At 40.4% G+C, this 12,698-nt stretch overlaps 1 protein-coding gene across 9 annotated transcripts in view; it reads left to right on the forward strand.

Moving 5' to 3' along the window:
- The window catches only part of KIAA1217 (KIAA1217 ortholog), a 296,465-nt gene that overhangs the window by 134,491 nt on the left and 149,276 nt on the right, over window positions 1–12,698 (forward strand). For 4 of the 9 annotated variants that reach the window (XM_063100372.1, XM_063100373.1, XM_063100371.1 and 1 more), the window contains exon 3: window positions 3,646–3,726. The exons of 4 other annotated variants lie outside the window; for them this stretch is intronic. In XM_063100372.1, coding sequence (XP_062956442.1) covers window positions 3,646–3,726 — 81 coding nt within the window. Of the gene's footprint in view, window positions 1–3,645; window positions 3,727–12,698 lie in introns of those variants that run through there. One more of the 9 variants, XM_063100379.1, reaches the window with a different exon arrangement.

The following is a 12,698-nucleotide window of genomic DNA, read 5'->3' on the forward strand; positions in this document are numbered from 1 at the left end:
TGTAGAATATTTTCTTAGGGTCAGTTGCTAAAAATAATATTTTCTTATAGTCAGTTTTGATTTTTTTGAATCCAAAGGGGATGCAAAATTTTAAGACTTTTGATATTTACTGTTAGGCATTTGTGAAAGTAAAGCATCTTTTTGATAATGCGTTGTTTTTTTTTAAAGGTGTCAAATTCCTAAACAGTTGTGTTCTTAGTCTGTGCTGGGAATTGGGCATGGTGTTTGCATGCCTCAGTCTCGTTTCATTCTCCCAGCAACCTATTATCATCTGTTATTATCCCCACTTTACTGATGAGGAAAGTCAGGCTTAAGGGAATTAAATAGCTGTTATGGAACTTCAAACACAGGGAGACAGTGGGCTTTTAGAAATTTGATAAAAGTAGCAGTTTGCATTCCTTGAATCTTGAACTAAGTGGAGACTAATACTAAAAATTCTCCACTGGTAAAATAGAGAATAAGGATGTTAACAATGAAAGAAGAAAGGAAAAGGAAATATGCTTTCATGGATTTAGAAACATGAATAAAAATCTAAGAAGATATGGTGGAGGATTCAGTGATTGCTGTAAAATTGCAAACTCTAAAGAACTTCTAATACAGAGATGTTTTCATGTATTGTATTTTCTCACGAATGCATTTTCTTTTACCACGGTTAGTCTCCTTACTGGTTAAATTGCCCCCAAGGAGTCAAAAGTTGACTGCATGTAAAGAGTTTACTCTACATATGTCAGAAAATCTTTAATGTCTGAACAAAACCAGAACTTTGAGTGAGTTTTTAAATTTTAGCAGTCTCTAAAGTTCCTTGCAGTTTGCCTGCCACTGTTGCTTACTAGAGACCAACATTCCACTTTTGCCACCTTTATCAATACTTTTCACATTATTTTACGATTCTCTGTTTTATAGAAAGTTCAGAAATAGATATGGCAAAAGGAGAAAAATAAATATTGCTTATCATTCAAAGTGTTATAAATACTGTGTGTGGCATTCATTTTTGGTTCTCTATGCTACATCTGTGCACTAGACATTTACCCAATATTTTCTATTTCTGATCAGCTCTTCTCAGGCACATCAGCACTGTCTTGGTCTTAAGAAAGAAACTTTGAACCCTTTTCCTTCCTGCCACACTTAGCCTTTCAAAGAGACCTCAAGTACGATTCAGTATAGCAGCAACTTCTGTAATTTCTTTTTGCCATTTTCCTCTTATGATAGCCATTGAATGTATTAGGAATCATTGAAATCATAAATGTCCTTCTGTTTAATCTTTATAGCATAATTTTTGCCACTCCAGCTGTTTCCTTGAGGTGGTTGAGTCTTCATGTTTTCCTGGTAACATTCCCTTAATCTCAATGTCACCTCGTTGTATTTGACAAACTACTGTCTTATTGCAATTGATAAACAATAGTTTATCAGAAACGCTCAGCTCATTTCCCACCTACTCTTATTTTTTAGGAATAGTCAAAGCTATAAATAAATCAGGCTTCAAAGTTCTACACACTTGATTTAGCTGGTATATGCGAGAGGCTTATAAAATCCACTTTTCTTTCTCTGCTTTTTTTACTGTTGGGCTCAAAGCTTATAGGGCTCAAAACCTTTTTCACACAGTTGGAACCTACTGAGAAGTGAAAAAAAGGGTCTCTGTGAGTTTCATTTTGTAATCCTGAGAAAACTCATCTGTGATTATAGAAACTAATATTCCTTTGGCCTCAAGTTTCTGAGCTTCTTCTCCATAGGCTCCATCACATCTTCCAAGAGGGTTTCCTGCCTCTCCAGTGCCCCTGGTCCTTCCCTGCTCTGTGGCTGGGAGGCTTTTCCAGCTTCTAGTTTTCCTTGACCTCAGTGAAGGCAAGAAAAGATACAACCAGGAGAGTTGGGGTTTGCCCCAAAGATTGGAGCCTTTGACTCCTCATGGGTTTCTCTTGACCCCACTTTCTTGACTTTCAGATGATTCTTGCCTAAAACAACTGCTGTAGCAACTTGCCCTGTCCCCCTTTCTCCAAGTATTCCCTTCTCTTTGTAGTAAGTTCTTCTGACGAGAGTCGCCTTGCAGAGCGAGGCTGGGGTCTCTTTGCCCCTCCTGGTGGTCTCCCTGAGGCTCTGATCTCCTCCAGGACCCCCTCCCATTCCCAATTGTCCCTGTGCAGGGCTGTGTCTCTCCTGGTCCTCTGTCCCCAGCCCGTGTTACTCACCATCTCCTTGTAATGGAAATTCTGATTTTCTGTACACATTTTCCCTATTGCCTGTGCACAGCAGCTCTTCATATCTATCATCCTGTTTTTATCTTGCACTTTTACTTACCATGCACCTACAGGGCCTTATTATTTGTGGTGTACTTCAGGGTATTTCTTTCATAGTGGATGAAGCTCATAAACTTTGGAGCAGAAAATCAGAGGGCCCTAAAGCAACCCTCACCTTTCTAGTGAGAATATATTCACCTAGAAAAGGGCTTTTATGAGGTCAGCCTGGCTAATAGTTCTTCTAATGATACCGTTCTCTTTTTCTCTTAAAAGTCCCTTCAAGTTCTTTTACTTTTTTTTTTAACTTCTATGTGCATTCTGGGTAGAATGTTTTAGTACAATTCTTATCTGGAGACTTCGCTTGGATTTTTAGCTTTTGAGTGTGGCCATCAGTATTTAAATGTTCTTTTTCTTGGTGACATTTGTGTCTGATATGTGTTGGACTAGATTCTAAATAATATAAAGCTATTCAGAAATGAATAAAAACACACACATATATATAAAACATGTATTTTTTATATATAGATATATAAAATGGTGATATGGATTATGGATGTTGTGTCATTTGATTATGTTGGTATTTGGAGACTCTCGTACGCCAGTTGTCTGTATGAATGTATCTGTACACGTACTATATGCAGCTGTGATACCTCACTGGCTGATTTTGGTGCAAAAGGAAGTCATTCTTCTTGCATGAGGATTATGGAAATTTTCATTTTTTAAAACACAAATATTTTTCTGTCATTTTTTTAAAAAATTAAGTTGTCCAAAAATTCATCAGTGGGACCAAAGAGAATTAAAATATTTAAATACTGGCACAGTCAGCGTTTTAAACTGAAGACATGCTCTAGCATCTGCCAGTTTCAGATATTAGAATTGGTGCCCTGAATTATAATGCTGATCTTCTGTTCCTATACGTGTTCACATCAGCTGTGTCACCCTGCATGACAAAGCTCAGATATAGAACACTGCATTCACAGGCCCGTGTCCCAGTGGCCAGTGGTAGTCAAGATGGCAGCCTTGGGGCTCACCACTAGACTGTATTCTGACTAAGGAAGGTATTTCATTTAGGTTGGGCAGGCTCTGGTAGCTCCTGCAGCCCTGGGACAACCTCAGGGACAATGGGTCAATGGGACACATTCTCAAATGCAACAAGGTAAATTCAGTGTGTCTGTAGCAGGATATTTTGGGGAAAACTCATTGCTAGTTAGGGCTTGCTTTCAACATTCCTTTCTAAAATATGGAACTGCCACCTTTTCTTTTTTTGTGCGAGAGAGGGATTAACTGGGCTACATTTCCTCATGAATGAGTACATGTTCTATTCGGTTAACCTATTCCTTTTCTCTTTGTGTTTTCACCCCCTTTGCTTTTCTATTTTTTATTTTGTTTTTCTTTTTCTCCTGGTCCACAGGCTTTGCAGGGCATGCTGATCTCTCTTCAGGCTGAACTTGACATTCAAAGGTACTTGATGAAAATTGAGTCATCTCAGCGAGTTAGTACTCTATCTTTTCTTTTTCTGCATTGAGTTGCACCTCGTCTTGTGCCATTTTACTCAACTCTGTGTGGCATTATCATCCATGTCAGCAACTAAATCGGACTGCCTGTGTTTTCCCCCATTTATTCCAAGCCCTGATTCAAAACTTACAAAGCAAAGTGCTTGCAGCATTCTGAAACGTGCATTTTTTTAAATTGTGAGAGTTGATGTTAAAAGGAATGCTAATTGCATGCTTGCTTCAAAATAGTTCATTTACTTTGCACAAATTGGATTGTGGAATCAGCAGTACTACAAGAGCAAGTCAGGGATCTTTTCACGGTCGTTGGAAAAGTGAGCCTCTCTAACAAGAGCCCCCCTCCTTGCCAGCTTATGCAAGACACACTACTCATGGAAGTAAAACAGAAACCTGCATTATTCTAACAATCCCAGACCATGCAACTCTTAATTTGCTCAGCTTTAATACATCCAATGTTGGGTCCATTTTACTGACATATGTGACATTTTAATAATAATGATGATAGGAACAAACACAGTTCTGTAGAATTTACTATACACCAGGCACGGTTCTAAGTGCTTTGCAATTAGTAACTTCTCACAGCAACCCTGTGGGGAAGATAGGCGGTGATCCCCTACTTTACAAGTGAGGAGACTGAGGCACAGAGAAGTGACATAACCTACCCGAGGCTACACTGCTGGTTAGTGGCAGAGCTGGTATTTGACTCCAGGCAGTCTGGCCCCAGAGTCAGTTTTCAACTTATTATTTATTTGCCCATAAAGCTCAACGTCCTCTATTTTATATTGAGTCACTTTAGAGTGTTAAAACTGGAAGAGCGTGGGGTGAGTCTGCAACTCTTCGGCTCGGTGTTGGATACCTGTGCCAGCTAATACTGCAGTACACAGCTGCCACATCCGTTTTATCCCCTAAACATGGACAGTTTCTCTATCGTCTCCTGAACTTGCTCAGGTCAGGACCATTTGGTCTGTACCATGTAGGCTGAAACATACTATGCTTAGAAAATGTCCACCTGTCTGGCTTTATGCAAAGGTAACCTCCTTCCCATTCGGAAAGTCTCCAGCAATCACGCTGACCTCTTCGCCTTTCCTTTCTTAATAATCAGTCTCTTTGATCTTTTTTTAGGGTAACAGGCTCAAAATAGAAAGTTCCTGACCATACAAATAGACACAGAAGTTAATGTTGGGCTATACGTACTAAAGGGAATCATGGTCATGCCCTACAGCACCCCGATTCTGACAGGTGTTCATTCTGAATTTTTTCCACGAGTTCTCAATCATTTTCACATATCTACAGTTCATGCAAAGTAGAGGCATCTTGAAGATGTCCTTGCACATGCAGTGTGCACTAAACAGAGATGCAGAAAGGGGAAAAGAATGCTGTGGAGAGCTATTCCTATAGCCTTACACACTGCCATTGACTGTTCTTACTTTCTCTGTCCTTACAGAGATTTGACGTCACAATGGGGGATTCTTCCACATAAATAATACAGAGTTTGGGATCCCCTTCCACTATTCTTTTCTTCTTATGCTTGAAGCAAATAAATTCCTCAGTACTGAATTTTCTTTCTTTTCTTTTCTTTTTCTTTCTTTTTTTTTTTTTAACATATCAGCAAATGACTAGACACCTGAGAACTTTTCAAGAATTTTTTTTTTTTTTTGCATTTATAAACAAGTTACAATGGTGTTTTGGGAGATGTAGTAGGCAAGTAACTCTCAGATCCTCTGAGGATGAAGGTTAAGGTTGGAAATCAAAGGTATTCTGCCTCCCCTTTAGTAAACGAGTAACTCTCAGATCCTCTGAGGATGTCGAACTCTGTTTTGAAATTGGAAGGAACCATTTACTGATCTCAAAGGGCCATGACAGCAGCAGGGTAGATACAGTAAGGGGTTGGTTATGTCGTTTTCCTGTCACAGGGATCCCATAAGCCATAGGATCTCCTGAGCACAGTAGGGAGTTGAACTATCTAGAACCATTCAAATGACAGTGACACCATGTTACTATTCATAAGGACAACTAAAGGCTTTGGGTCATTCACAATTTACAAATTGCTGTCCTGTGCATTTTTATCAATTACCTTTTACCACAACTCTATCAAGTAGATATTCTGATTATTTTATAAAAGTGAGAATTGAGGTCCAGAAAGGTTTCATGTGTGGTCACACTGCCAGTATGTGGCAAGGTTGGAGTCTGTGTTCTGTAAAATGACGTGATAAAAACAGTAAGTCCTCTCATTCTCAATCTTGTCATCCGTCCCTCTCTCCAAACCCTGGTGTTCTTTCCTATAGCACGTCTAGAGGAAGAAGGGAAGCTTTGGCCTAGAAAGCCAGTCAGAAGTTTTACAAGGTATTTTTCTCATTTGAAATCAGTCCATTAAATTGGAAATTGCGCAGGTTGTTTTGGTGTGTATGTGTGTTTAGAATGTGAGTTTGAAAATAATAGCAAACTCTATTCCCAGGGTGTGTGGGCTGAAGACTTGGTGGCCTTGGGCACCCACAAATAGCTCCTCTGGTCCAGCTTCCTGTGGCCTACCCCACTATGGAGTGGTGAGGACATAGTAAGATCTCCCATGACAGGGCACACGTTCTCGCTGAGGGTGGGCGCCTTTACCATATGGGAAAGCCCCTTTGGTTTTGCAAAAATGCAGATAAGGTTTAAGGATACCACCCCTGGGCCTAGGGCCCCACGTCCTTTCCAGAAAGCATTGAAGTGTAGGCTGCAGGGATGGGTTTAATAATGGCTTTTGTTAGGAGGCCTTCTAAGGAGTATGTTTGGCACTATGCGTTATGCTAGTTGTATTTTACTTGAAATTTCATAGCCTGCAAGCAGGTCCCTTTGCTTTCGTCACTGTAATGACAGTAATCCATACACAGACACCTTTTATCCTGAAGCCTTTTAAAGCACATTCCTGACTCTGAATTGCAAAGGCATCTGCTGCCTTGCTCAGGCCTCAACCAATGAGGATTGTAGGAGTCAAAGCTTGTTTAATTTTTTGCTTATTTCAGAAAGAAAGGAAGGAATAAATTAATTGATTGACTCAAGGCAGCTTGCAATAAAGAAACCTCTACCTTAAGGTGGACACACTAAAAATCAAAAGGAAAAACTTTATAGGAAGAAGCAGCAAATGTACAAATATAGGTACTATGATTGGCTTTTACGTTAAATTTAGCTTTGAGCTTCCTATTGTATGTAATATTTTACATAATTCACATTATATGGAAAAGCAGTACTTATTAATTCCTCATGAGGCAAAATCATTTTCCTTGTTTTACATTCTAAAAGAAACCTTACACTTGGGAGAGCATGGTACTGATAACACCAAGGTCAAGGGTTCGGATCCCTGTACTGGCCAGCTGCCTAAATAAAAGAAACTTTATTTGCTTACACCTTCATCAAAGGGACATTGATTGACATAATAGGCAGGGTCAACAAGTAAAAAGCAGTATTCTTCATCTGGCCTTTTGTGTCAGAAAAATATAAAAGGAGAACACAGCACCGAATAACAATCGCATGAACGTATGTCTGAAATGGGTGGGGGTCTGAGTTAATGTGATCCAGATTTGGAACTTGCTGATGATCTAACTTTCTAACTTGATGGAAGGGCGCTAAATAGAGCTGATGGGAGAGGTAGGCCTTATCTTCTTTAAATAGCCTTTATCTCTTTCTGACTTTGGGCGGGAGTCAGAGAGCAGCCAATTCTAGGTGTTATTTCAGAAGAGCATCTGTGTCATGTTACTGTTAGGCCACCAGACAGGCAGGTGGCAGGTTGACATCTAATCCTGGAAGTTGAAAAGGCCACCCTGCATTCTGATCTGGTGAGTGGCCTGTGTCCCTTCTGCAGGGCAATAGGCTTTTGCAGCTTCTCTAGGCAGAACCAAACCTCGTAAAGGGAAAAAGGAGAATTGTATCATCTACCCATGATGAAGATGTTAAAAAGTAGAAAATATTTGAGAGATTATAGAAAATTGCTAAAATTCCGAATTTACATGTAGTCAAATTTTAGGGAACTTAAAATTAATTTACTGTAGGGCGAGCCAGTTAGCTCAGTTGGTTAGAGCATAGTGCTAATAACACCAAGGTCCAGGATTCAATCCCTGTATCAGCCAGTTGCCAAAAATAAAAAATAAAAATTAAGTTACTGTAATGACATCAGAACTACAGATGTGAAAGTCTGTCTTGTTTAAACAATGAAGTTCAATCTGCATGTCCAAAATTTATTTGATGACTTTGGCTCTTCTTTCTTAATTGTACCTTTTTTGGTATAGGAAGTCCTTGCAATTCTGGATTCCTGTCAAATTTTGCGTGGCATGAAGGTCAAAACGTGTTTCCCTTTCTATGCTTTCCCCATGCATTTGTGTCCTCATTTCAGGGGCCATCTCTAAGGACAAGTCATTTAGCCTGGAACCCAGTCATACGAAATACTCAAGAGAAGGCAGGAATGGGCATGAATACCTTCAGGTCACTAAACACAGGAATCCTTCTGGATTCTAAATGTTTTGTGAGAAAATCTTCCCATCCCCCGATCTGTTCTTTAAAGATATCATGCTTATTCAGTAATTCTCTGATTTATAAATGCAATCAATATAGTCTCATTTTGGAGAAATAAAGTATTTTACCCAAAATATATCATCAAAAGAAAACAAATGCTAATACTTGGGTGTATTGCTTCCATTTCCTAAATTATACCAAAAAATTCCTTTAAAACACCTTTATTATGACTGCATAATATTCCAGAGTACAAATGCATTGTTATTTATTAACCAGCCTCCTAAGTTGTCTCTAAGTTTGTTTATTCCATTAAAGATATAATGTGTACAGATTTGTTCCCTGACGTTGCAGTGTAAGAGCCATTCCTTTTTTAACTTTTTACAAGTCAAACTATTCTGGCTTGGCTTCAGCAGCTATTGAGAAGTTTATTCTCATCATATTAAGGAAAAGCACTGTTCCCTCATTTGGGGTGGTGAAGAAATCCAGGAGAGTTGTCTGGTCCAATAAAAGTAGGTAAGAGCCTCTGAATCTCCTGGGACTCATGGTGAATAGACTCCCATGCAGTCTGTTTGCAGATTCAAACCTTATGGAGTCACAGATTTCTTATCTGTAAGGCCAGAGGTTGAACGAGGTGATATCTAACATCCCTTTCAGTTCTAAAATTTCATGACTCTAAGATATACATCATGCAAAGAAGAAAAGATCATGTTACCCAGAAAAAAAACAGTTCAATAAAATTTTCTTCAATTTATTTACCCTATAGCACCTGCTTTATAGAAATATGTAGCTTGGACGTGCTAAGATCTAGTTTTCTGTTTTTGTCTTGAAGTGTATGCAACATAGTTGCATAGCATTAATGTTTAAAAGACTGCCGTGCTTGCATTTTATCATCATGAACAAATATTTGCTGAAATGTTCACCATGTGCAATATGCTTTACTAGGAGATCAGATTTATTCTCATTCTTGGCAATGCTGTTGGAGTTAGAGACTAAAGTCGAAGAGAAAAGAAAATTAGAGCTAGAGGTTCTAACGTAGAGACTCCATAAAGTGCATTTTTACAATGTTGACTTCGTGTGTAAGCATTGTGCATGGATGCAGAAACGTTGAAACTTCCTCTGTAAAGAAGGGATATCTTTTTTGTATATCTGTATTTATGAAAGGTAAAATTCCTTGAGATCTTGGCTCTTTGGGTGACTGCATATCAGTGGTGACCCATTGACTCATTCTTGGCAATGCTGTTAGAGTTAGAGACTAAAGTCAAAGAGAAAAGAAAGTTAGAGCTAGAGGCATTGATGATATTTTTTCATTGCCATTTTCAGACCCTTTACACTCTAAATTGAAATGCTGAGGTTCAGAAAATGAACCTGCAAACATAGCTTTATGTAATATGTTAATTGCCAGAATCAGTGGGGTGTCCGACTAGCCAAGGTATTCAGTTCGCTTCAGATTACATTCTATTTCGAAAAGAAAAATCAACATTGCAACATTGGCTTAATGAAGTTTTACTTCATCCTAATTAATTTGCTACAGAGAATTCAGAAATGTAATGAATTTTCCCACATGCAAATGTATTTGGAATGACTCATTCCTAACACTCATTAATTGATGTGGTTGGTTTAACCATGCCATTCAGACACTTTAATTCCATTTCTCTCACTTCTCAAACATTCAACTCAAACCTAGTTAAAAGTCTGACTTCAGCTGAAAAGAACTTTCTAGTTGCTAGGTACGCCTATTAAAGATTCAAGGAGCAACATATTAAGTTGACAAACAATGAATCATCCCAGGACTTGAACTTTTCTCTGCCATCCCTACTCCACAGTACTCTAGCTTCAAGGAGAATTAACAATGTCACTACGGAAGATCTAAGCCTCTAGGGCTGGCCAGTTAGCTCACTGGTTAGAGCACAGCCTTATAACACCAAGGTCAAGGCTTCAGTTCCGCATATCGGCCAGCCACCAGAAAAAAAAAGAAGGTCTAAGCTTCTCAATTTGCTTACAGAATCCTTTCTGCAATGCACAATGCTGCCACCTTCCTCTCATTCTCTCCTCCTCCTTCTAGGCTTTCAGTCTTTCAGGTCTGTGCTGGGTTGGAACTGAGATTGGAAAGAAGGACAAAGCACTCCATGAGGCACACCTGGCTTCCATCTCTCTTCCTGTCTTTACATAAACCCACCCCAGGTGGCAGCATCAACTGAGATCCCCTGGCTAGGCTATCTGCCATTCTCAGGGGAGTCCAGGGACCCACAGCCAGCTGTGCTTTTGGAGCAGGGGGGGGGGCCTGGTCTCCGCAGAGCTCCTTGACTACTTCCCACCACTTCTGTGGCTTTTAGTCAGAAAAATGAAGCCGGAGCCAGCATCTCCCTGGCGCCATTGTTACAATGATGGTCAGTCTGGACAACAGACTAAGAACATGCATGGTTCTAGAATACGGCAGGTGGATGTGAGAACTGCAATACAAATGTGAGGGAGGACTGTAGTTAGTTTTATTACAGTTATTTCACTTTTGGGTGAGCCGGGCACTAAAGACTCAGAGAAATGGCTGCAGAGGAGAGTAAATCATCTTTTGTTATTAATAGAAAACCTGGGCGCAAGCACTCGGGTCCTGCTGTTCATGCACAGTAGGAAATCAACACACAAAACGGAGTGCCAGGTTTACAAGTAACCAGGAACTTTGGGGCCTTTCAACAAGATGGATACAAAGCCCTGTTTTAATGCCAACTTCCAACTGTACATATGTGAGAGTCTCATACGTCTCTCCCACCTTAAGTTGAGCTCTGCAAATTAGTATGTCCCTTCCCTAACTTGGACAGAGGGGAAGCATTTTCTCTAGGATTTATTTTGATGAATTATCCTCAATAAACTCAGTCTATGTCCTGTTTCTTCAAGGCTAATATTTCAGCGCTGTCCTCCCTCTTCCACCAAAGAGTACCCAGACATTATTCATGATTTTCACCTGTGAAAACAGAATGGTGTTTGGTCTGGAGTAAAATCAGACGATTCAGCAGTCAAGCAAAGTACAACTGGGTCTTTTGTTTCCACATTTCCCTTCCCCGTGTGTATGATTTCATTATCAGATCAGAAAGATGAAAGGCAGTGATGGCAAGTTCTCACTGCCCGCTGACAGCCCACCTAGAGCTGCCATGGGCACCCGCTGCTCTGGCATAGGGAGCCAGGCCACCTCGCTCTCACCGTGCACAGTACCCTCCTACAGATGCCAACAAACAAATGACAAGGACACCTCTGTGCAGAAGAGGATAATTCCTCATTATTTAGAGAAGCACCATGCCATGCCAGTACTCTCCATAGAGGATAATTTGTGTGTCGGATTCATCTTTTGAGGTATTATTAATTTATATTGTCCTTGTCATTGTCAGAAACAAAAAAATTATGGGACTTCTACTCCTAACCTCCTGGGAAGACTGCCATGCCTTTGAGTTCTGAGGTCTTCCCAGGGGGAAGGTTAACAGTGTCTTCATACTACAGAGGTCACCCTGAAGTCTCTCTTCCTAGATTGGGCTTAGAAGGTAAAGGCATTTGGAAACTGAATCTGGAGTTGCTTCCAGAAGGGAGAAGACAGTTACCAATTGGGGAGAAAGAGGAGCATAGATGCCTTCCCAGGACCAAGAAGAAGGTGGCAGTTTTGTTGTCAGTGGTGGTGATGGCGATGGTGTTCTCCAAATTGGAGAGACCTGTTCTATTTGCAAGGAGTTACCACCTCGGAGGGTGAATGTGTGGCATGCTGAGAGTGGCTGAAACCAGGTACTCAAGCGTAGGAGACTTGGAAAGAGCCAGTTCTGGGCAGTAGCTGAACTGGAGCCAGCATCCCCAGACTCCTGCTCTGTTTTCTCAATGGTAACCAGTATCATGAAGTCGCAGTGAGGGGCAAATGTGATTTCCACGTGTCAATCACAGGCACAGTGCAGCAGACACTGGCATTGTTAGTTCCTTTGTCTCTTCCCTCACCCCTTCCTTAGGAAGAGACTATTCCTGAAGAGCGAGGCTGCACACGTTGCAGATAAAGCAGAGGGGAGAGCTGCATGATGCCTATTACACCTGCTCTCTCAGGTGGTTCAGTGGCCTGATTATACATATCACCCCTTTCCTGCCTGACCCCAGAGGACTTCCCATTTGAGTTTGTAGGTTTGGAGACACCTGATGATTTGGGGAAATCTCTATAAGGTTGTGATGGAAACAGAGAGAGATTGTGTCATGAGTCTCCATGGAACAAGGAGAGAAATCCAGTTTTATAGACCCTTGAGCCTGGTGCAGGTGCACTCAGTAGCTTAGGGCAGAGGCATCAGACAGACCGTGCTAGAGAAAAGACTTCACCTGAGGCAAAATGAGAAGAGTAACTCCAACATAAAGACTTTTTTACCAGGTCAAATCTGAAATTGTGTGAGTATACTGCCCCCCTATTTTGGTATTAAAATATATTTCCTTTTTTATAGTAATAATGACACCACAG

This window comes from Cynocephalus volans, chromosome 6 (assembly GCF_027409185.1).
Source record: "Cynocephalus volans isolate mCynVol1 chromosome 6, mCynVol1.pri, whole genome shotgun sequence".
In the NCBI taxonomy this organism is placed as follows: domain Eukaryota; kingdom Metazoa; phylum Chordata; class Mammalia; order Dermoptera; family Cynocephalidae; genus Cynocephalus; species Cynocephalus volans.